At 48.7% G+C, this 23,943-nt stretch overlaps 2 protein-coding genes across 2 annotated transcripts in view; one reads left to right on the top strand and one right to left on the bottom strand.

Annotated features, from left to right (window-relative positions):
- The window catches only part of LOC123370220 (glycine N-acyltransferase-like protein 3), a 327,798-nt gene that overhangs the window by 208,494 nt on the left and 95,361 nt on the right, over positions 1 to 23,943 (bottom strand). The window lies entirely within an intron of this gene.
- Positions 1 to 23,943, top strand: part of LOC123370218 (sodium/hydrogen exchanger 10-like) — a 236,024-nt gene that overhangs the window by 143,122 nt on the left and 68,959 nt on the right. The window contains exons 18-19 of the mRNA XM_045016557.1: positions 12,810 to 12,959; positions 13,416 to 13,467. Coding sequence (XP_044872492.1) covers positions 12,810 to 12,959; positions 13,416 to 13,467 — 202 coding nt within the window. The remainder of the gene's footprint in view (positions 1 to 12,809; positions 12,960 to 13,415; positions 13,468 to 23,943) is intronic.

Raw genomic sequence — 23,943 nt, forward strand, 5'->3', positions numbered from 1 at the left:
GCTTCCAAAGCCCCACAGGCGGCGAAGCAACCCTTTTGATGGGACGCACGAGGGCTGCACATCACTCTCCCCTACGGATCCTCCTCGTTTATTTCACAACCGCCTCTCCCGTTTTTTCTTGGAGTGGTCCCGAGTAACGTCGGACAGCTGGGTGCTCAGCACGGTCCACTCGGGATACCGTCTTCAGTTTGTTTCGCCCCCTCCTTCCCACCCACCTTCCCTGTCCCTCTTCAGGGACCCCTCTCACGAGCAAGTCCTCCTACAAGAGGTCCAGACTCTGTTGAGCGTGGGTGCCATAGAGGAGGTGCCTCCCTCCAGGCGGGGCAGGGGATTTTACTCCAGGTATTTCCTCATCCCCAAGGCAAAAGGCGGGCTACGTCCTATCCTGGACCTTCGCGGGCTGAACAGATACCTACTCAAGCCCAAGTTCCGCATGGTCACCTTGGGGACCATCATTCCCTCCCTGGATCCGGGAGACTGGTTTGCGGCCCTCGACATGAAGGATGCCTACTTCCATGTCGCTATCTACCCCCCTCATCGGCGCTACCTTCGGTTTGTGGCCAACGACGCCCACTACCAATTCGCCGTGTTGCCATTCGGCCTTTCGACCGCCCCCAGAGTATTCACCAAATGCATGGCGGTCGTCGCCGCAGCACTGAGACGGAACCAAATTCACGTGTACCCGTACCTGGACGACTGGCTCATTCGCGGTCTGTCCAGGCAGCTCGTGGAGAGTCAGATAATAGAGGTCCTGGCTCTCTTTCGGCGCCTCGGTCTTCTTGTCAACACCGAGAAGTCAACTTTGATTCCGACGCAGCGAGTCGAATTCATTGGGGCGGTCCTCGACTCCACGATGGCCAGAGCCTGTCTCCCTCGCGCTCGACACCAGACGATGGTCTCCATCATCCGAGACCTCGTCAATTTCCCGACTACGACGGTGCGGTCATGCCTCCGCCTCCTGGGCCACATGGCATCGTGTACATACGTCACCGCGTACGCACGACTTCACCTTCGTCCGTTTCAGTCCTGGCTCGCGACGGTGTACTGCCCGCATCGCGACGCCATCGACATGGTGGTCACAGTCAACAGGACGGCTCTCGACTCCCTCCGCTGGTGGCTCGACCCGGAGGTCGTGTGCGCCGGAGTCCCGTTCCACCCTCCTCGGCCATCGGCAACGTTGACCACGGACGCCTCTGCGCTCGGATGGGGGGCTCACCTGGGAGACCTCCACACTCAAGGCCTCTGGTCAGCAAGCGAGCTCACACTCCACATCAATGTCCGCGAGCTCCGAGCAATCCGTTTTGCGTGTCACACCTTTCGGACCAACCTGCAAGGCCGCTGTGTGACAGTATTCACGGACAACACAACAGCAATGTTCTACGTGAACAAGCAGGGCGGAGCCCGCTCGTCCCCCCTCTGCAGGGAAGCGATCCTCCTGTGGGAATTCTGTGTGGCCCACTCCATTCACCTGGAAGCGTCCTTTCTTCCGGGAGTGCAGAACACGCTGGCCGACCATCTCAGCAGGTCGTTTCTCTCCCACGAGTGGTCCCTCCGTCCCGACGTTGCTCACACGATCTTCCAGAGGTGGGGGTTTCCAGGGTCGACCTCTTCGCCTCCAAGGCGAACAGGAAGTGTCTCCAGTTCTGCTCGTTCCGGGGGCACTCGCCGGGCTCTCTGTCGGACGCTTTCCTGTATCCGTGGCAGACTCACCTCCTCTATGCCTTCCCTCCGTTTCCACTCGTGCACAGAGTGCTCCAGAAGCTTCGGAGGGACCGAGCCACCATGGTACTCGTGGCTCCAGCCTGGCCGAGGCAGCATTGGTACACCCTGCTGCTCGAGCTCTCCGTTCGGGAGCCCATCACCCTCCCGTTGTGGCCGGACCTCATCACGCAGGACTTCGGCAAACTCCACCATCCGAACCTGCAGTCCCTCCATCTTACAGCCTGGTACCTGCGTGGTTGACCCACGCAGAGAGGGGCTGTTCGGCGGCGGTGCAGCAAGTCCTGCTTGAGAGCAGAAAGCCTTCCACTCGTACCACCTACATGGCAAAATGGAAGAGGTTCGCGCTCTGGTGTGACCAGCAAGGGCTCAACCCATTCGTGGTACCTGTCCCTACCATCCTAGATTACCTATGGTACCTTAAGGAACAGGGTCTGGCGGTTTCCTCCTTGCGGGTCCACCTCGCATCGCTGTCCGCCTTTCGTCCGTCGGTCGAGGGTCGAACCATCTTTTCCAATCCGATGGTCTCCCGCTTCCTGAAGGGCCTCGACCGCTTGTACCCGCCAGTACGTCGCCCTGCCCCTACATGGGACTTGAACCTCGTCCTGGCCAGGCTCATGTGTCCACCATTCGAGCCTATGGCCACGTGTTCTCTCCTCTACCTCTCCTATAAAACGGCATTCCTGGTTGCCATAACATCGGCGAGGAGAGTCTCGGAGCTCCGAGCGTTGACGGTGGGCCCCCCCTACACCGTTTTTCACGCTGATAAGGTGCAGCTTCGTCCTCACCCGGCCTTCCTACCAAAGGTGGTCTCGGCCTTCCACCTTAATCAGGACGTCTTTCTCCCGGTTTTCTTCCCGAAGCCCCATGCTTCGCCCCGAGAGCAACAGCTCCACACTCTCGACGTCCGTCGGGCGCTGGCGTTTTACATCGACCGGACAAGGTCCTTTCGGCGTTCCACCCAACTCTTCATCGCAGTCGCTGATCGCATGAAAGGCGAGCCGGTCTCTACCCAGCGCATTTCCTCCTGGGTGACTCAATGCATCAGGTCATGCTACGAGCTGGCTCACGTGACACCATGTCGACTCACCGCTCATTCGACGAGGGCGCACGCCTCGTCAGCCGCCTTCCTGAGCCATGTCCCCATCCAGGACATCTGCAGAGCGGCCACCTGGTCTTCGGTCCACACCTTCGCCTCCCACTACGCGTTGGTGCAGCAGTCTAGAGACGATGCAGCCTTCGGCTCTGCGGTATTGCATTCTGCCACGTCTCACTCCGACCCCACCGCCTAGGTAAGGCTTGGGAATCACCTAACTGGAATGCATTGGAGCAATCACTCGAAGAAGAAAGAACGGTTACTCACCTGTAGTAACTGTTGTTCTTCGAGATGTGTTGCTCCAATCCATTCCAGACCCGCCCTCCTTCCCCACTGTCGGAGTAGCCGGCAAGAAGGAACTGAGGAGCGGACGGGCCGGCTGGGGTATATATTTAGCGCCATGGTGGTGCCACTCCAGGGGGCGCCAGCCGGCCCACCGGGGTTGCTAGGGAAAAAGTTCCGGAGAAGCCGTGCACGCGCGGCGCGCACACCTATCTGGAATGGATTGGAGCAACACATCTCGAAGAACAACAGTTACTACAGGTGAGTAACCGTTCTTTCTCTACTTGCTCTACATGTAAAGGGTTAAAAAGTCCATAGGTAAAAGGAAGGGAGTAGGTACCTGACTAAAAGAGCCAATAGGAAGGCTAGAACTTCTTAAAATTGGGAAAAAAATTCCCCTTTGTCTTCTGTGTTGTTCTCCCAGAGAGCAGGGACAGGGCTGGAACTATGCTGTAAGAGCTTGCGCCAGGTATGAAAAATGATCAAATCATACCTAGAAACTACTCATTTGAAATCCCAGATATGTAAGTAGATCAGGAAATGTCTAGGAAGACGCGATTAGGTTTATCTCATTTATTTCTTTATGGCTTGTGGACTCCTCTATGCTAATCCCAAATGCTTTTGCTTTTCTTGTAACCTTTAAGATGGACTCCAAGAAGCTATCTTGATGCTTAATCCTTGTAAATGTGTTTTTTAAAACCTAGCAAAAAGCCTAAGTTCTAGATGTATTTTCTTTCTTTTTGTTTTTAATAAAATTTACCTTTTTTAAGAACAGGATTGAATTTTTGTGTCCCTAAGAGATTTGTCCATATGATGTTTAATTAGCTGGTGGCAACAGCTGATTTCCTTTGTTTTCTTTCTCAACTCTTCCACGGCGGGGGGCAGTGGAAGGGCTTGAGGGTACCCACAGGAAAGAATTCCCAAGTGCGCCTTCCTAGGTTCTAAAAGGGGTTTTTTGCACTTGGGTGGTAGCAGCATCTACCCATCCAAGGTCAGAGAAAAGCTGTAACCTTGGGAGTTTAATACAAGCCTAGAATGGCAGTATTAATTTTTAGAATCCTTGCAGGCCCCCACCTCCTGTACTCGAAGTGCCAGAGTGGGGAATCATCCTTGACAGGGGTTCACTTTATTCAGCCCCTGTTCACCATCATTATAGGGAATTATTTTGCCTTGAAGCTAGATAACATGTACATTTGTTATAAGTCCAACATATTTAGCTAGCCTTTTAATCAGGAGTCATATAGTGCAAGTGCTCATAGATATGTCAGCTGCAATGTATTACCTGAACTATTATTATGCCCAGAGTTGTAGCTGCAAGAGATTTCTGGTTTTCCCACCTGAACAAATTTTCCTGATCACGTGATTCACTTGGGTAACTCTGCTCCTCAAGTTGGATCTAAAGTGAGCAGACTTATTTGCAACCAGGATGGGGCCATGGTTTTTCAAGTCATTTGGATTGTTTTGTTGCATCTGGAGAAGGGGCTGAATGGGAATCTTAATGGATCATCCTTTGTATTCAGACCTATTATTTGGAGACAGGAGTTTATGTATCTGATAGTCTCAACATCCTTTCTACTAAGACAATATAATTTTTTGTTTTTAAATTTGTATAAAGTGATCATCCAGGTGGCAGCAGTGCATGTTGCCTTATACATGTCAGTCTTTTAAGCACATTTTGCCTGTTCTTTGGAAACTTGTGTATCATCTCCAGTGTGAGGCCGTGCTGCCCTGCCGCAGCAAATTGGTGCTCTTGGTGCTGTGGGAGTGCTATTTGCATCAATGAAAGTGTTATTACCTGGGAAACATGACCAATCAGCAAATTATTTCTGATTTCAACACAGATGTCCACAAAAATTCTTCTTCGAATGCTTGCTCCATGTCGATTCCATTTTAGTTCATTCTAGGTGTGTGTGTGCCTACATACGCGGACGTCAGAGACTTTTGCCTTAGCAGTATCCATAGGGCTGGCTGTGGAGCCCTCTGGGGTGCCGCGCTCAAGCCGTGGTATTTCAGGCACAGTGGGCCCTATGCCCTCTAAGTTCCTTCTTATCACCCGCGGTGGTCAGTCAGAACGCCTTTGTCCCTTGCTTCGCAAGTGGCCAGCTGTATTTTTTTTTCTATCTCAGCCTTGTGCTTCTAGCTGTAAATAGTTTAACCATTGTTAGTTAGTTGTTAAGTAGCTGTTAAGTGTTAGATCAGGGGTTGACAACCTACAACACAAGTGCCAAAGGTGGCATGCAAGCTGATTTTTGATGCCACGTGGCGCGGGCTGAGTCACCCAGCTTGCTGCCACTCTGGGGTTCCTGCTGCTGGCCCCTTGCCAGCCGGGGTCCCACCACCAGTCCCACTCAGAGCCCACTGCTGGCCTGGGTGAAGGAACCCCAGGCCGGCAGTGGGCTGAGACCCCAGCTGGCAGGAGCCAGGGGCCAAAACCCCAGAGCTGGGGCGGGCTGAGCCCTACCAACTGCCAGCTCCACTCACCTCAGCTGCCGATCTGGGGTTCCAGCCGTTGACTTCCTGCCAGCCGGGGTCTGGATCTCCAGCCTGGAATCCCAGCAGGCCACCCTCGGCTCTGCTCCTAGCCTTGTCCGATCATTTCAGCCTGCTTGGACAGACACATTTGGATTTATTGAAAAGAAGGACCGTGCTATTTGTGCTTTCTGTTATGAAAGTGGTGTTTGTCGCACATCAAGTGTTCGACATTTTGAAATGAAGCACAAGAAAACCTTTCCTGACGAAGCAGACAAGACTGAATCAATCAAAAAGGCAGGAGCAGCCTCTGAGAAGCAAAGCAGTGTTTTTAAAAGCTTAAGTGTACTAAAAATCAAGCTACAGAAGGAAGTTACAAGATTGCACAGTGCATTGCAAAAAACCAGAAAGCCGTTTACAGATGGGGAATATATAAAAGAAGTTTTTCTCAGCAGTTCGGAGATTTTGTTCAATGATTTGCCAAATAAAGATACCATCATATCTAGAATAAAAGAACTGCCCATCTCTGCCAGAACACTTGAGAGATGCATAAGTGAAATGGCAGAAAACATTAAGGAAAAGCAGACGACTGCATTGAAAGACACAACATTTAGTGTTGCAATTTATGAGAGTGTGGATATAAATGACATTCCACATTTGGCAGTTGTTGCAAGATACTGTGCTTCTGATGAAATCCAAGAGAAACTGTTGCCTCAAACCCCTGCATGGCACAACAAAGGGGGAAGATACACTGGAAAGTTTTGTAAACCATTTGAAGAACGAGGAGTTGACATCAGAAAAATATTTTGTGTGACAACAGATGGTGCTCCTGCCATGGTTGGAAAACAGAAGGGATTTGTAAAGTTACGTGAAGATCAAACTGGCTGTCCAACAGTCAAATTTCACTGTATCATCCATCAAGAAAACCTGTGTGCTAAAATTTCTAATTCAGAGCTTAATAATGTGATGAATACAGTTGTGCAAATTGTGAATTTCCTTGTTGCTCAATCTGCTTTGACTCACAATTTCAAGCACTGCTAGAAGAGATGGACAGTGCTTATAATGACATCCCACTTCACAACAACATTCGGTGGCTAAGTCATGGCAAGGTTTTGGTGTGCTTTGTAAACGGTTTTGATGCAATCAAGGCCTTTTTAATCGGAAAAAGAACAAAACTACCCTGAACTGGATGATGCCAAATGGCTGTGTAAGCTCATGTTTCTAACTGATATCACCGCTCGCCTAAACAGTTCTGGATCTTTATGAAACCTGGAAAGCATTTGTTGTGAAACCAGCAGTTTTTTCCAGGAATATTCAAACTTCTACTTTCTGCTACTTCCAACTCATAAAAGAGCTATCGACACGTTGCACTGTCAATGTCAATGAGATCGGAAAGTACATGCAAGAACTGGAATCAGAATTTTCTGACAGATTTCAAGATTTACAGCAATTTGGCCCAATTAAACCTGAAAAGTTCAATGAAAACGATTTGGATTTGTCTGTATTTCAGTGGATGGGTGTTGAAGATTTCGAAATGCAGCTCATTCAGTTAAAAAGCTCAGAATTGTAGACATCAAAGTTTGTGGATCTGCAGAGCGCACTTGAAGCTACCGAGAGAGATCATGGGGCCTCTATTGTGACCTCCTGGATGTCCCTGCCAGTGAAATTTAACTGTTTGAAGAAAATTGCATTTGAAATGCTTTCAGCATTTGGATCCACATACCTGTGTGAACAGGTATTTTCACACATGAAATCTGTCCTCTGTCCCTCAGAAGCCTATGTGCAGTTTAAAGTATCCAAATACATGCCAGACATTGGAAAACTCAGCAAGGAAAAGCAAGGGCAAGGATCACACTAAACTGATAAGATCTGCATTTTAATTTAATTTTAAATAAAGCTTCTGAAACATTTTGAAAACCTTGTTTACTTTACATAACAGTAGTTTGGTTATGTATTATAGACTTATAGAGAGACCTTCTAAAAAACGTTAAAATGTATTACCGGCACGTGAAGCCTTAAATTAGAGTGTATAAATGAAGGCTTGGCACACCACTTCTGAAAGGTTGCCGACCCCTGTGTTAGATAGTGTCCCAGTGGGGACATTGCCCCAGGTGGGGCATGCCCTGGTCCCTGGATTTTAAGCTGTGCTCTATGTGTAACAGGCCTATGCCTGTTAGTGACCCGCACGATAGTTGTCTAAGCTGTCTCAGGGAATCTCACATAAAGAAGCGCTGTCACATCCGTAAAACTGTTGATCCTCAGACTCAGAGGGAGCACAACATACATCTTAGGGCCCTCCTGATGCAGGCTGCCCTGAGCCCAGCTTTGGAGCCAGAGTGGCCCAATGTGGTACCTAGCGCTTTTACTTCGGTGTGGAGCGCACACCCAGCACCAGGTTCCTCCCGGCACCAATCCCCCTTGCTAGTGCCGAAGAAGAAACCTAAGAAGATGGCACCAAGCAAGCCCGATCAGGGGGCTCTGGGCAAAGGACCTTGTTTGGGCCTTACGCCCACTCCAGATCTGCAAAAGGGCTCAGCCCCAGGGAGCTCCTCCCCACAAAAGGACCCATCACCGACTCCAGGGAACAGTAAAGGGCCCAAGCTGATGGTGCAGTTGACACTCTCCCAGCTTCTGGCACCGAGAGAGCAGAGAGCACCCCCAGTGCAGATGGCACCATGTGGAGATATGGATCTGGCTATGTCTCCCCGAGAGGGCAAGGACTTGCACAAATCAAGTGAGCACCACCGGTCTCTGGAGCCAAGACAGAGCCCTCGGTCGCCACATTCTTGGTCTCTGTGTTGGCCCAGGGCTCTGGCTTGCTGCTACAAGTCATCGGCTCCGTACTCCAGATCCCCATCCTTGCGCCGGGACTTGCCCAGCCATAGACTATCTCCCCGGCATCATCATTCGTCTTGGGTTGCTATAACTTTAACTTGTGGGACTCTCTCCTCAAATTCAAGGACTCCATGACCTTGGAGATGGCCCAGGAGTTCACAACTCTGGTGGAGGAGCGTACTGCGGCAGCTTGGTGCTCCCTCCAAATGGCCTGGGACGCAGCCAATTCAGCTGCCCTAGTGGTTGCCTCGGCAGTGGTCATGCAGCGAAGTTCCTGGCTCCAGACCACAGACCAGTCCCAGGAAATGCAGGCCTCTATTCAGGACCTCGCGTTTGACAGTGTCAGCCTTTTTTCCAACAAAATGGATGCTTGTCTGCACAGCCTGAAAGACATGGGGGCGACTCTCTGCTCTCAGAGGATGCATATTCCTCAGGCGTTGAGACAGCCATTCTGCCCTCTTCCGCACCTCGACAGAGGCAGCCTTGGCAGGCACCTGCAAGGAAAAGGGATGTAAGGTTTAGTCACCGTCGCCCTTTGTCGTCCTGATCTGCTGCGCAGCCTGGCCCGGTGAAGCACCGAGGGAGCCAGAAGTGCTCATTTTGGGGGTGTGCTCGGGAGCAATGCACCAGCCAACTGCCTGGATCCTTCCCTCCTTTTCCTCAGCTGCCTCTTTCCCTACCTCTCGGCCTGGTCACGGATTACATCAGACCATTGGTTCCTGGACACAGTAGCTCGGGGATATACCCTGCAAGTTTCGGCAACCCCTCCCTCTGCCCCCCCACCTTCCCCATCCCTCTTCAGGGACCCTTCTCACAAGCAACTTCTCGTTCAGGAGGTCGAAAATCTCCTGGTCTTGGGGGCTGTGTAGGAGGTTCCTCAAGATATGGAAGGAAGAGGATTCTACTCCCACTACTTCCTAATCCCAAAGGCAAAGGCGGGGTCTCAGACCCATTCTGGATCTGGGTGGCCTCAACAAGTCTCTCAAGAAGTTCAAGTTCTGCATGGTCTCCATCATCCCATCCCTGGATCTGGGGGACTGGTACACCACTCTCGACTTAAAGGACGCTTGCTTTCATGTCTCCATATTTCTGTGGCACAGGCATTTCCTGCATTTCATAGTGGTTGAGTGCCACTTCCATTTCACGTTGCTACTCTGTGGCCTGTCTTCGGCCCCTAGGGTGTTCACGAAATGCATGGCGCTGAGGGGTCCCAATCTTCCTGTTATCTCAATGAGTGGCTCATCAAGGGCAGGTCTATGGGGAAGGTGCACAAGAGGCAGTCCACCTGCAGCAACCCGGGTCTATGAGTAAACACAGAAAAGTCCATGTTAACACCATTTCAAAGGATAGAGTTTATCAGACTCACGTGGGCCAGGGCCTTCCTTCCGGAAGCACATTTTCAGGCCATGTCAAGCTTAATCCCTCCTATAAAGATCCATCCACTCACCCTGGCCCACATGTGCCTGCAAATGATGGGCCACATGACCACGTACACATGTGGTTAGCTATGCCTATCTTCATCTGTGGCCTCGGCAAGTGTAGCTAGCCTCGGTCTACACCCCCAGCAGGCACACCCTGGACCATGTGTTCACAGTGTTGAACCATGTCCTCCTGTCTCTGGATTGGTGTCGAGTCCCAGGTCAGTGCTGCAGGGAGTCCTCTTTGCAATCTGGTCTCCGTCGATCATCCTGGTCTTGGATGTGTCAGATCTGGGTTGGGGAGCCCATCTGGGTGTGAGCTCAGCACCCAGGGCCGCTGGCTACACAATTATCTCGTCCATCATATCAATGTCAGGGAGCTCAAAGCAGTTTGCCTCGCCTGCCAGGCCTTCTTGCCCCACCTGAAAGGCAAGGTGGTGCAGGTCCTCACAGAAAATACCGCTGTGATATATTACATCAACAGGCAGGGTGGTGCCAGGTCTTCAGCCCTTTGTCACAAAGTGCTCAGCCTCTGGGATTCTTGTATGCGGTATGCCATTCATCTGGTAGCTATCCACCTGCCCGGAGCCAAGAACGTCCTGGCAGATCACCTCAGCAGGACCTTCTTGTCTCACCATTAATGGTCACTCCATCCGGAGGTGGTCAGCCTAATCTTCCATAGGTGGGGGACTCCCCAGGTTGACCTGTTTGCATCCAGACAGAACACAAAGTGCCACATGTTCTATTCTCTGCAGGGCAGGGACAAGGGCTCCCTGTCAGACACCTTCCTGATTCTATGTTCAGGAGCTCTGATGTATGCCTTCCTGCTGGTGCCATTAATCCACAGAGTCCTGCTCAAGGTGAAGCAAGACGAAGCAACGATCATCCTCATAGTCCCAGCATGGCCTCATCAACACTAGTTCAGCGTGCTGCTGAGTCTTTCGGCCGCCACCATGCTGCACCTACCTCTTCGGCAAGATCTGCTATCCCAGAGCCACAGCAATCTGCTGCATCCGAACCTGGTGGCACTGCACTTGACAGCCTGGCTACTGCGTGGCTGGGCGCCCCCTGGAGTGGCGCTGCTATGGCACTGGATATATACCCCTGCCGACCCATACGCCCCTCAGTTCCCTCTTACCGCCTGTGTCGGTCGTTGGAACAGTGGCGCGCGGCTTAGCTGACCTCCACTTCCCTAGCTACTCATAGTTCTCTCGTTAATTCTTGTGTATATAGTTCAGATTTATATAGTTGTAGTTAACTTTATTCGTTTGTAGTATAGTTAGTGTATATAGTTCAGAGAGGTTCGGGGATTATCCCCTTCCCAGCACCCGGTGCCGGTGCCTATGCCCGGTTCACCGGGTTTCAAACCGTGCTCGGCCTGCCATTGGATCACATCTGATGCCAACAGGAGATCCCCATGACTCCTGTCTTAAGTGCCTCGGGGAATCTCACCTAACAGATAAGTGCCGCATTTGTAAGGCCTTTAAGCTGAGAACAAAAAAGGAGCGGGACTTTCGTCTCAAGCAGCTCCTGATAGAGGCAGCTCTTACTCCTCCGCCCTCGGCACCGAGCGCTGGACAGTCTTTAAGAAGCGCTCCCTCGGCACCGGATCGCACCGGTACCGCCTAGGCCTCTTGGCACCGGCCGTCGCCGGCACCGACGTCCGCTCGGCACCGATCCCTCTCCCCGAGGGTGAAGAGGTACAAGACTCCTGCTGTGTCCGAGCCGCCTGCTCCGCAGCCCGAGCGCTATACTAAGTCGGACAGAAGTTAACTTGATGGTTTTACCCCAATATTGCTGCTAACATAGCAAATAATCACTTATTGATTCTAAAACAGGAAGCTCAAGAAGGAAGCTGTTTATTTAGTTGGCAGGCAACAATCAAAGAACTTTTACTCACAGCAGTGATAGTCTTTAATTGATTTAGTTGGTGTTTTCCTCCTTGGAATTCACTGTAACTATAGTGGCTAAACTATTTCCTTTCTCTACTCCTACTCCACTCCAGCATAAAAAAAATAAGTATAAGATTTACAAGACACTTCATAAAGAGGATTTTCACTAAACAATGGCAACCTTGTTTTTCTGGAGAACTAACATAGGTTATATTAAATTGTACTGCTGAACTTCTAGATTATTTTAAGAGCACATCGAGCATCTGGATCATGGGTAGGCAAACTTTTTGGCCTGAGGGCCATATTGGGGTTCCGAAACTGTATGGAGGGCCAAGTAGGGAAGGCTGTGCCTCTCCAAACAGCTTGGCCCCTGCCCCCTCTCTGCCCCCTTCCACTTCCTGTTCCCCTCAGAATCCCTGGCCCATCCAACCCCCCCCTGCTCTTTGTCCCCTGATTGCCCCCTCCCAGGACCCCCCCCACCCTTAATTGCCCTTCCGGGACCCCACCCCCTATCCAACCTACCCTGCTCCCTGTCCCCTGACTGCCCAGACACCTATCCACACCCCCGCCCCCCTGACAGGCCCTCCCACGCCTATCCAACCCCCTCCCCGTTCCCTGTCCACTGACTGCCCCTGCCCCCCCTCCCCCAAGAACCTCTGCCCCATCCTACCATCCCCTGCTCCCTGTCCCCTGACTGCCCCTGGGACCTCTTGCCCCTTATCCAACCCCCCGCTCACTTACCATGCCACTCAGAGCAGCAGAACTGGCAGCTACGCCACCCGGCCAGAGCCAGCCACATTGCTGCACTGTGCAGCAGGAGCTCACAGCCCCATCGCCCAGAGCGCTGGCAGCACGGCGAGCTGAAGGTTCAGGAGAGGAGGGACAGCAGGGGAGGGACCCGCTGGCCATAGTTTGCCCACCTCTGATCTGGACAGACACTCTGTTGTAGTATTTATATAAATCAAAGTTAAATGAAATATAAACATACAAATGAAGTGTATTTATCTGTATAAGAATTCCTATTAGAAAAGTTGACATTTTTATTAAATAATGTATTTTGTTTGCAGATGTGACTTATTTCATTATTGTTTATTTCAGCTTGTGATACCAAGACTGATAAACCTATTGGAAAAACAAATAAACAAACAGCTAAACGTTAGATATGATATTGCTAAGGGATATGTGCAAGGTGAAGAAGATACAAAATATTTAATTGAACAGATTTCTTGTCATGAGACAATTTCTAAGGTGAGGGAAAATAATAGAAAGTATAGGAAATGGTTTAAAATGTGTGCTTTTAAGATTTTAATTTATATTCTTTAAAAAAGTTAGATTTATATTGATAACAGGAAGTTAAAATAGATAAAATAAAGATGTCAGAATGATTAAAAACAAATTCTAGCAGAGCAGATACATGACGAGCTTACTGCACCTTGTCAAAGGGTGATGGAGCTGCTGCTGCATCTGGCAGACTTCCAGTATTCTTAGTCAACCAGACCTCCTCTAAGTATTCCCACAGCAGCCTGGCCCTTCTACAACATGGGTTATGGCTTAATGTCATTCTAACCATAATTCACTCACTCACTGCTAACCCCCTATATTTAATGGACTTCAGCAATATTTGTACTAAAATGTATTTAAAATATGAACTCAAAGGTGTATGCATCTTTCCTAATAGAAATTGCATTTTCCTTTATCTTACAGGAAATAAAAACAATTATGGAAAAGAATAAACAAGATGGTATGAAAGAGCTAGGTATGTAAAATGGAGATAATCTTATAGTCAGTGTGCCACCTCATATAGCAGGAGGTCACCAGACAAACCCTGAAAAAGTCACTAGATGTAGCTGTTTTAAGCAAGCAAAAGGAGTCAAAAATGTCACTAAACAAAATTTCCAGGGAATTTCATATAGATAAATAAACATCTCTCAGAGCTGGAAGGGACCTTGAAAGGTCATTGAGTCCAGTCCCCTGCCTTCACTAGCAGGACCAAGTACTGTCCTGGACAGATTTTTTTTGCCCTAGATCCGTAAATGGCCCCCTCAGGGATTGAACTCATAACCCTGGGTTTAGCAGGCCAATGCTCAAATCACTGAACACATAAACACACACCGCACTACATCTACACTACCCGCCGGATTGGCGGGTAGCGATCGATCTATCGGGGATCGATTTATCGCGTGTAGTGTAGATGCGATAACTCGATCCCCGATCGCTCTCTTATGGACTGCTGAACTCCAGCTCGGCGAGAGGCGGAAGCAAAATTGACGGGGGAGTGGTGGCCATCGATCCCGCGCCACAAGGATGCAAAGTAAGTGATTCTAAGTCAATCTAAGATACGTCAATATCAGCTACACTATTCTTGTAGTTGAAGTTGCGTATCTTACATCGATTCCCACCCCCCAGTGTAGACCAGGCCATAGGCAGGAGTTGTAGAAAAAGCATCTCAGAAAGGTAATTAAGAAAAAACAGAAAACTTACAAGGAGTGGAAGATGGGAGGGATCAGCAAGGAAAGCTACCTTATTGAGGTCAGAAAATGTAGGGATAAAGTGAGAAAGGCCAAAAGCCATGTAGAGTTGGACCTTGCAAAGGGAATTAAAACCAATAGTAAAAGGTTCTATAGCCATATAAATAAGAAGAAAACAAAGAAAGAAATAGGACCGCTAAACACTGAGGATGGAATGGAGGTTAAGGATAATTTAGGCATGGCCCAATATGTAAACAAATACTTTGCCTCTGTCTTTAATGAGGCGCTTAGGGATAATGGCAGGATGACAAATGGGAATGGAGGTAGATATTATCACATCTGAGATAAAAGCCAAACTCGAACGGTTTAATGGGACTAAATTGGGGGGCCCAGATAATCTTCATCCAAGAATATTAAAGGAAATGGCACATGAAATTGCAAGCCCATTAGCAAGATTTTGTAATGAATCAGTAAACTCAGGGGTTGTACTGTATGACTGGAGAATTGCTAACATAGTTCCTATTTTTAAGAAAGGGGGGAAAAAAGGTGATCTGGGTAACTACAGGCCTGTTAGTTTGACATCTGTAGTATGCAAGGTCTTGGAAAAAAAATTGATGTAGTTAAGGACATTGAAGTCCATGGTAATTTGGACAAAATACAACATGGTTTTACAAAAGGTAAAGAAGGAGATCAGGTTGGTTTGGTATGATTTGAGAAGGTAACAGATTTTTTAGACAAAGGAAACACAGTGGATCTAATTTACTTCGATTTCAGTAAGGCATTTGATACGTGGGGGAAGGATAGCTCAGTGGTTTGAGCATTGGCCTGCTAAACCCAGGGTTATGAGTTCAATTCTTGAGGGGGCCACTTAGGGATCTGGGGCAAAAATTGGTCCAGCTAGTGAAGGCAGGGGGCTGGACTTGATGACCTTTCAAGGTCCCTTCCAGCTCTAGGAGATTGGTATATCTCCAATTATTACCTTCCACATGGGGAATTATTAGCTAAATTGGAAAAGATGGGGATCAATATGAAAATTGAAAGGTGGATAAAGAACTGGCTAAAGGGGAGACTACAACAGGTTGTACTGAAAGGTGAACTGTCAGGCTGGAAGGAGGTTACTAGTGGAGTTCCTCAGGGATCAGTTTTGGGACCAATCTTATTTAATCTTTTTATTACTGACCTTGGCACAAAAAGTGGGAATGTGCTAATAAATTTTGCAGATGACACGAAGCTGGGAGGTATTGCCAATACAGAGAGGGACCAGGGTATCCTACAGGAAGATCTGGATGACCTTGTAAACTGGAATAATAGTAATAGGATGAAATTTAATAATGAAAAGTGCAAGGTCATGCATTTAGGGATTAATAACAAGAATTTTTTATATAAACTGGGGACGCATCACTTGGAAGTAACAGAGGAGGAGAAGGACCTTGGAGTATTGGTTGATCATAGGATGACTATGAGCCGCCAATGTGATATGGCTGTGAAAAAAACTAATGCAGTCTTGGGATGCATCAGGCGAGGTATTTCCAGTAGAGATAAGGAGGTGTTAGTACCATTATACAAGGCACTGGTGAGATCTCATCTGGAATATTGTGTGCAGCTCTGGTCTCCCATGTTTAAGAAGGATGAATTCAAACTGGAACAGGTTCAGAGAAGGGCTACTAGGATGATCCCGAGGAATGGAAAACCTGTCATACAAAAGGAGACTCAAAGAGCTTGGCTTGTTTAGCCTAACCAAAAGAAGGCTGAGGGGAGATATGATTGCTCTCTATAAATATATCAGAGGGATAAATACCAAGGAGGGAGAAGAATTATTTAAGCGCAGTACAAATGTGGACACAAGAACAAATGGATATAAACTGGTCATCAGGAAGTTTAGACTTGAAATTAGATGAAGGTTTGTAACCATCAGAGGAGTGAAGTTCTGGAATAGCCTTCCAAGGGGAGCAGTGGAGGCAAAAGACATATTCTTTCCTGGGTGCTGGCTGGTGAGTCTTGCCCACATGCTCAGGGTTTAACTGATTGCCATATTTGGGGTCGGGAAGGAATTTTCCTCCAGGGCAGATTGGCAGAGGCCCTGGGGTTTTTTTGCCTTCCTCTGCAGCATGGGGCATGGGTCACTTGCTGGAGGATTCTCCGCACCTTGAAGTCTTTAAACCACAAGTTGAGGACTTCAATAGCTCAGACATATGTCAGGGGTTTGTTACAGGAGTGGGTGGGTGAGATTCTGTGGCCTGCGTTGTGCAGGAGGTCAGACTAGCAGATCATAATGGTACCTTCTGACCTTAAAGTCTATGAGTATAGTCACAAAATTGTTCACAAGCAGCTCAATAGTGTTAATAAAATCCATTCCATGCTCCTCTTGCTACATTCTGTTGCACACCAGAAGCAACTACAACAGTACAATGTGTGACAAAGTTCCTCCTCTGCCTTGGTGGGTTCTGCGCTTATTGGCAGATTTGCTCGCCAGACCATCCTTACTCATACGCAAAGTACGCAGCTGCGTAGGACACCAGGAAATTTGGGGCACCAAATTTCCTGGTGCCCTGTGCAGCTACATGCTGCTCCAGCCCATACCCTGCTTCTTCCCCATGCCGCCCCCCAGCCCCATGCCCATTCCACCCCTTCCCCAAAGCCCCCACCCCGCCTCTTCCCGCCCCTGCTCCGCCTCAGCCCCACCCCCACTCCCCTGAGGAGTGCAGCAGGTTTGGGCCTGCACTCACCGGCGGCGGGAAGTGCAGCAGCCCAGCCCCAACTGCGCTTCCGGTGAGTGCTGAGGGGTGGTTCCCCCACCCTGTTCCCGAAGCCAGCCCTGCCCCCACCCCCATGGAGCCCTGGGGCCAGCCCCCCCGAGGAGGCCTATCCCCCCTTCCCCGTGGAGGGGCTGCGTAGGGCCCCAGAATAGCTAGGGACGGCCCTGTTGCTCGCCTCAGAGATTCATGGCAGCTCTCAGTTGGCCACTTTTGCCAGTGGCTCAAACCTGCCATTCACTCAGCTAACCTCAGCACTGGCCAACATGGGTAAAAGGAGGAGAACAATCTCCACAGTCTCTGCTGACCCACCTAGTGGGTCGGAGGACAGCCCAGTGACCTTCCCCTCTGGTGGGACCCTCAGTCCAGGTCAACTCCTCTTATATTCAATAGGGAGTTGGGCGAATGGGGGGAACCCAGGCCCACCCTCTACTCCGGGTTCCAGCCCAGGGCCCTGTGGATTGCAGCTGTCTATAGTGTCTTCTGTAACAGCTGCATGACAGCTACAACTCCCTGGGCTACTTCCCCATGGCCTCCTCCCAACACCTTCTTTATCCTCACCACAGGACCATCCTCCTGATGTCTGATGATGCTTGTACTCCTTAGTCCTCCAGCAGTACGCCTTCTCACTCTCAGCTCCTTGCACACCTCTTGTTCCCACCTCCTCACATGCACACCACAAACTGAAGTGAGGTTCTTTTTAAACTAGGTGCCCTGATTAGCCTGCCTGTCCAAACTGATTCTAGCAGCTTCTTAATTGGCTCCAGATGTCCTAATTAGCTTGCATGCCATAATTGGTTCCAGCAACTTCTTGTTTGTTTTGGAACAGCCCATTATCTTACTCAGGGAAAGGGGATCTGCTTAATCTGGAGCTAATATATCTACCTTCTATCACTCTCCTGTAGTCATCTGGCCTGACCCTATTACAACTGTCATCATCAGGAGGGTGCAAGCTGCTCATTGGGAAGGGTGTTCTATACACTGCAGCCCAGGTTGGCTGGGGTTGGTTAACTTCAGCTGAGCCTCCCTTTCTTGCCAGCCTGGGTTTGAGCCAACAGGTGAGTGAAAGGGAGAGCCCAGAATCGGGGGAAGAGGGCATTCCCCTGACCTGAGCGCAGCACTGCAGGGAACCAAGAAAGTAGATTTAAAAACAAAAATCCACTAGCTGGACCCCTTCCCCACGTTTCCAGGGTTTCATTTCTGATAACAGCTGGGCATCTAAGCCCAAGCCAAGCCAGGTGAAGGGGAGTAAAGGGGAACCAAAATCCAGCTAGCTCCACTTTTGATATCTGTAGTAAGGGCTTCATCCCTGGAGGCCCGATGCCCCCTGCTATGGCCCTGTCTCATCCCACTCCACCTTCCATCCCAGCAGCTCTTCTTGCTAGCTAACCTGCCTCCCAAGGGTACCAATTAGGTAGGGCAGGGGGACTACAGCCCCCTCTGAGTTTCATACAGGAGGTAGGCTCCCAGGTAGAGCTCTTAACTGCTCAGCATAAGTGCAGAATGTGAGTTCTGCAGAGAGGTGCTTCTCCCAGCTTGTGTCCCTGGGGCCAGGAATCAGTGTTTTGTTTACAAACAGGAGCAGGGTGATTAAGATAAGAAGAGGCTGGTAATTAAATTAAGGATGGAAGTTGTTAGATGAGCCTGTAAAACAGGAATCCCTTGAGGGGCGGTGACGGTTGAAGAGAGAACACAGGGGACTCAGAAGAAATATAGCCAAGACTTCTGAGCCAACATTACATTCAGAAAAGAGGAAGATGTGAGGGGCAAAAGAAGGGGCCAAAACCCAGGGAAGGGATAGCAGTAGTATAGAGAATTTCCCACTCTACCTGTGGTACTTATGTGGCCCCATCACTGTAGTATCTGAGTGCCTCACATCACAGCCCCTCGGTGAGGTAGAGCAGTGCTGTTATCCCCATTGTACAGATAGGGCATTGAGGCACAGAGAGACTAACAACCAGATTTTCAAAGGTATTTAGGTACCTACTGGGATTTTCAAAAGCTCCTAGAAGGTTAGGTGCTTTCTAAACCTCACTAGATGCCTAGCTGCATCTTTGGGTGCCTAAAAACATTTGAAACTCTGTCCCTAAGGCACTGACCTGAGGTCATACAGGAAGTCCATGAGGAGGAGGGAGTAGAACCCAGATCTCTCAGGGATAGCTCCCTATCCACGGGACTAGCCTTTCTCTCTGCTGCATGCTGCAAAAGAGGCCTCTGATGGATGGGAGCAAAACATAGCAGGCCAGATGTCCTGGTTGACAGTATCAAAAGCAGCACAGAGGTTAGGAAGGATGAAGAAAGAAAGAGAATGAGAGTCAATGAGAGGAGAGCACTTAACCACCAATAGATGGCAGGTTCTGCCCCAGGCTGAGTTGTACAGCAATGTCTGCTGTGCAATTTTAGATTTTAACTGAAAACCATTTTGTTTTGTCATTTTTTGTTCTGAGTTTGAGAAAAGGAAGGAATGAGAGTGTCATATGAGTATCAGATGTGATTATGCAGCAAAGAATCCTGTGGCACCTTATAGACTAACAGACGTTTTGCAGCATGAGCTTTCGTGGGTGAATACTCACTTCGTCGGATGCAAGTTAGTCTATAAGGTGCCACAGGATTCTTTGCTGCTTTTACAGATCCAGACTAACATGGCTACCCCTCTGATACTTGACAGATGTGATTATATATCAAATTCTTAGGGTTTCAGCTGTATTCAGACCAAGAACAGAAATTGCACCCACAGAGTCCATGAAGTCAACCGTTATTGTCATGATTTGTATTATTCAGTGGGCACAATCTCTGTGCCCAGCACTGTTCAGAATATGCCAGAAAATGTAGTCCCTGAGCCAATGCATATAAGATGTGTATCTCTGGATAAGATGGCTCAGATATTTAAGTTTGAAGTGTATAGTTATTGACCACACATGTTATCACATGTTCACTGTGATGTTTATATCTGAGAGTGGAAATACTGATGGCAATAGATGTTTTACTTGATTAAGGACTAGAAGATTTGACCTGCCAGCTTTCTTTCAAGAGGAAGAGCTGCCCAGAGCTCCTGTGCCTGTTTATTTTCGTTTCCTGCCTGCAGTGGCCCTGGTATACCTTAGAAGTCTCGATTTTACCCAACTTTAAAATCTGGAATTTTCTTGGTGTTTGATTTAAAATATTCTCCTGTGAAAACCACAACTCAGTCTCTGTAGTGTTGTGTTTAAGAGCCTTCTGGAAAGTAACTAGCCTTTAAACAGAAGTGAAAGCAGTGTTGCCAACTCGCATGATTTTGTCATGAGTCTCATGGTAATTATTGTTTTCCTTAAAACCCCAGCTCCTGGAATCAAGTGGATATGTGATGATTTCAACCTTCATTCTTAAAGAAAAATGAAGTTTCTAGCCCTTGTGGCTGTGGAGAAAGCTTCAAAACGTGACCCCAGTGCACCTTAAAGGCTCAAAAAGCACAATGTAAATAAAAAAACAAATCTATTATTTTTACATAATCTCATTATTTTAAAGCCAATCTCATGATTTTTGGTGAGCCTGATTCTTAATTTTTGAACATTTGGGGTTGGCAATACTATGAAAGTGACTTGTAAGTGTCAGTTTCACTCCTGTTTAAAGTTATTTTCTAGTATAAACTCATGGGGCCTTGTCCTAATAGGATGTTTCTAGAAGTTAAATAATCTATTCCAAGCTTGTTGAACTTCAAAAAAGTGATAGAAAGTAATCTCGGTTTTTCTACAATTGTTTCAATTGTTGTGTTCAAGAGTTAGTAACAAAGTAAGAATATACATTAATTTTTTTAAGCCTAACCAGTGTCCCTTATGTGAATTGACACAAGATGTCAGAACAAATATTAGAGCTGAGTGGGGTCTGATATTTATTTAATTTTCTTTCTTTCTATAGGAATTAGAAATTATTATCTGACAGGAGCACTGTATCTAAGTTGTTATCTGCAAAAAATCAAGAGTTTTCAGGTGCCCAAGTAGCCTTTGGAATCACGGTTAAAGTTGCCCCACCTACCAAAATCTGAAATGGCACCCCTGCTGCCTCCCCCTCCCAGCCTGCTTCATTAGCCAACGTTCCCTGCATCACAGGGTGTGCTACCTACTACAGAGCAGCGAGAAAGAACACATTTGGGTAAAAACTAGCCCTGACTAATGTGCTGCTCTCTCCAAATTGTGCCTGGCTTTAGCCAAGTATTTAATTAGCCTCCACAAACTTCTTTTCCTTGCCTACCCATTATAATCATCTCAGCCCAAGAAGCCCTGGAATGTGATTGATTCCGAGGACATGCTCAATTGAGACATAATGACATTGATTTGGTGTGCAAAAGAATGTAGTAAGAAGAGCATGGGATGGATTTTATTAACACTATTGAGCTGCTTGTGAATAATTTTGTGACTATATATGTTGATGACTTCTTTCTCTGAATGTCACTGTAATTGGCAGTGAAAGTCGCTAGATTTGTCACTGGTCACTTTGACACTTATTTTCTTGCTAGGGAAACCAAAAAGTCACTAAATCTAGTGACAAAGTAGCTAAATTGGCCATCACATGTGCTCAGTTAACCTTGAAAAAGAAAAAAAGGGTTACGATAACAACTTCAAGATGACTATCTGCATAGATCTACATGATTCATCCTCCATCCCCATTTCTTTGCAGTCTGTGTACTGTATCTTGAAATAGCTGAAAGAACAGAGGGAGTGGATTGGAGCCAAGGCTCCTTATGTACCTTTGGCTCTATATATTCAGTTCCTTAGGATATTGTGTGTGCAGACCCAACAGCCAAAGCTTTCTAAAGGATTTTGGTGAAGAGGTGAAACAGGTAGTTGTATCTTAAGCAAACTGGTTGAGAGAATGGATTTTTAAGCCCTCTTTGTTATCATGTATTCACATCTTAGATTGAATACCTTTCATTGAGAAGTAATAGTTTATCACAAAGGCCTTGTCTATATTAATGCTGCAAGACAATGTAAGTTACACTAGTAAAGTTATGTACGTTACATAACTTAAGTCAATGCACCTTACATTGACTTAAAGCAGTATCTCCACCACATTATGTCAACAGGAAATGCTCTTCCCATCAACATAGCTTCTGCCTCTCATTGAAAAAAATTAATCATGATTAATTGCAGTTTTAATCACACTGTTAAACAATAGAATCCCAATTGAAATGTATTAAATATTTTTGGACATGTGCAAGCACTCAAAGACGAAAAAAAAGTTAGTAACCTTTCCATAACTGTTGTTCTTCAAGATAGTTGCACATGTCCATCCCACAACTCAACCTCCTACCTATAGGCGTGTGCAGCACATTTCATTAGGGTGTGCACCCAGGGAGCCCTGCCCCAATCCACTCCCTCCCACTTCCAGCCCCCTGACTGCCCCCCCTCAGAACCCCCAACCCCCGCCCCGCTTCTTGTCCCCTGACTGCCCCCTCCTGGGACCCTGCCCCAAACTGCCCCCCAGGACTCCACTCCCTATCTAAGCCTCCGTGCTCTTTGTCTCCTGACTGTCCCCTCCTGAGACACCCCCACCCATAACTGCCTCCCTAGGACCCTACCTGCTACCTGTCCCTTGACTGCCCTGACCCTTAGCCACACCCCCGCCCCCAGACAGACCCCCAGGACTCCCATGCCTATCCAACCGCTCCCTGCCCGGACAGGATCCGCCGAACTCCCGACCCATCCAACCCCCCCCTGCTCCTTGTCCCCTGACCGCCCCCTCCAGAGACCCTCCTGCCCCGTAATGACCCCCCAGGACCCCACCAACTATCCAACCCCCCTGTCCCCTGACTGCCCCAACTCCTAGCCACACTCCCACCCCATAACACTCCCACCCCATAACAGGGAGGTCACAGTAGCAGCGTGGGGTTCACTGTATAACACAATTACAACAACTTTGTGCAGCTGCCGGGGAAGTTTATACAGGCAACAAATACACCCTCTGCGGGCGGGCGGGACCTGTCACCCCAACTCATAGGTGCTGACTTTTGGTTTTGCCGGTGGGTGCCCCATCCAGGCTCCACCCCCTTATCCAAGGCTCTGCCCCCACTCCACCTCTTCCTGCCCCATCCCCCTAGACCCCCCCTGAACACCACCTTCTTGCCACCTCCCTCCCCTAAATGCCTTCCACCAGCTGCTCACTCTTTCTGCCCCCTCCTGCCTTAAGGGTGAGGTGTGGGTGCTGGAGGGGTACTCTGCCAGTTTTGAGGGGAGTCTATTTTCAACATATTTATACACTTTCATTCTAGTTATTAAAAGTGTGTCTATCATTGGTATCTCCTCTTCCTGATGTTTCCCAGTTCTTCTTCGAGTGCTTGCTCATATCGATTCCAATTAGGTGTGTGCGCGCCGCATGCATGTTCGTCGGAAGACTTTTACCCTAGCAACACTCGGTGGGTCGGCTGGGCGCCCCCTGGAGTGGCGCTGCTATGGTGCCGAATATATACCCCTGCCGTCCCATCCACTCCTCAGTTCCTTCTTACCGCCCGTGTCGGTCGTTGGAACAGTGGAGCGCGGCTTAGCTGTCCTCCACTTCCCTAGCTTTTCACTCGTTTTTCCTGTTTATTGTGTATATAGTTCAGTATTTTGTATTTATAGTTAACTTTTATTGCTTTTAGTAGTAGTTAGTGTAAATAGTTGAGAGGGATCGGGGCTTAGCCCTTTTCCCTCGCCTGGTACCGGGCCCATGCCCAGTTCGCCGGGGTTTAAACCGTGCTCGACCTGTCATAGGCCGATGCCCACAGAAGACCCTCATAGCTCCTGTCTCAGGTGCCTGGGCGAACCCATCTCGCGGACAGGTGCTGCATTTGCAAGGCGTTTAAACCCCGGACAAAGAAGGAGCGGGACATTCGCCTCAAGCAGCTCCTAATGGAGGCAGCTCTCACTCCTCCTGCATCAGCACCGGTCACGGCACCGGGAACGAGTACCTCCTCCGCACCGGGGAGCACCGGCACCGCGAGGACCCCTAGCCAGCACCGACTCACACCTGGCACCGGTCACTCTCCCCGCGTGGCAA

The sequence above is a fragment of the Mauremys mutica genome, chromosome 4, assembly GCF_020497125.1.
Source record: "Mauremys mutica isolate MM-2020 ecotype Southern chromosome 4, ASM2049712v1, whole genome shotgun sequence".
NCBI lineage: Eukaryota > Metazoa > Chordata > Testudines > Geoemydidae > Mauremys > Mauremys mutica.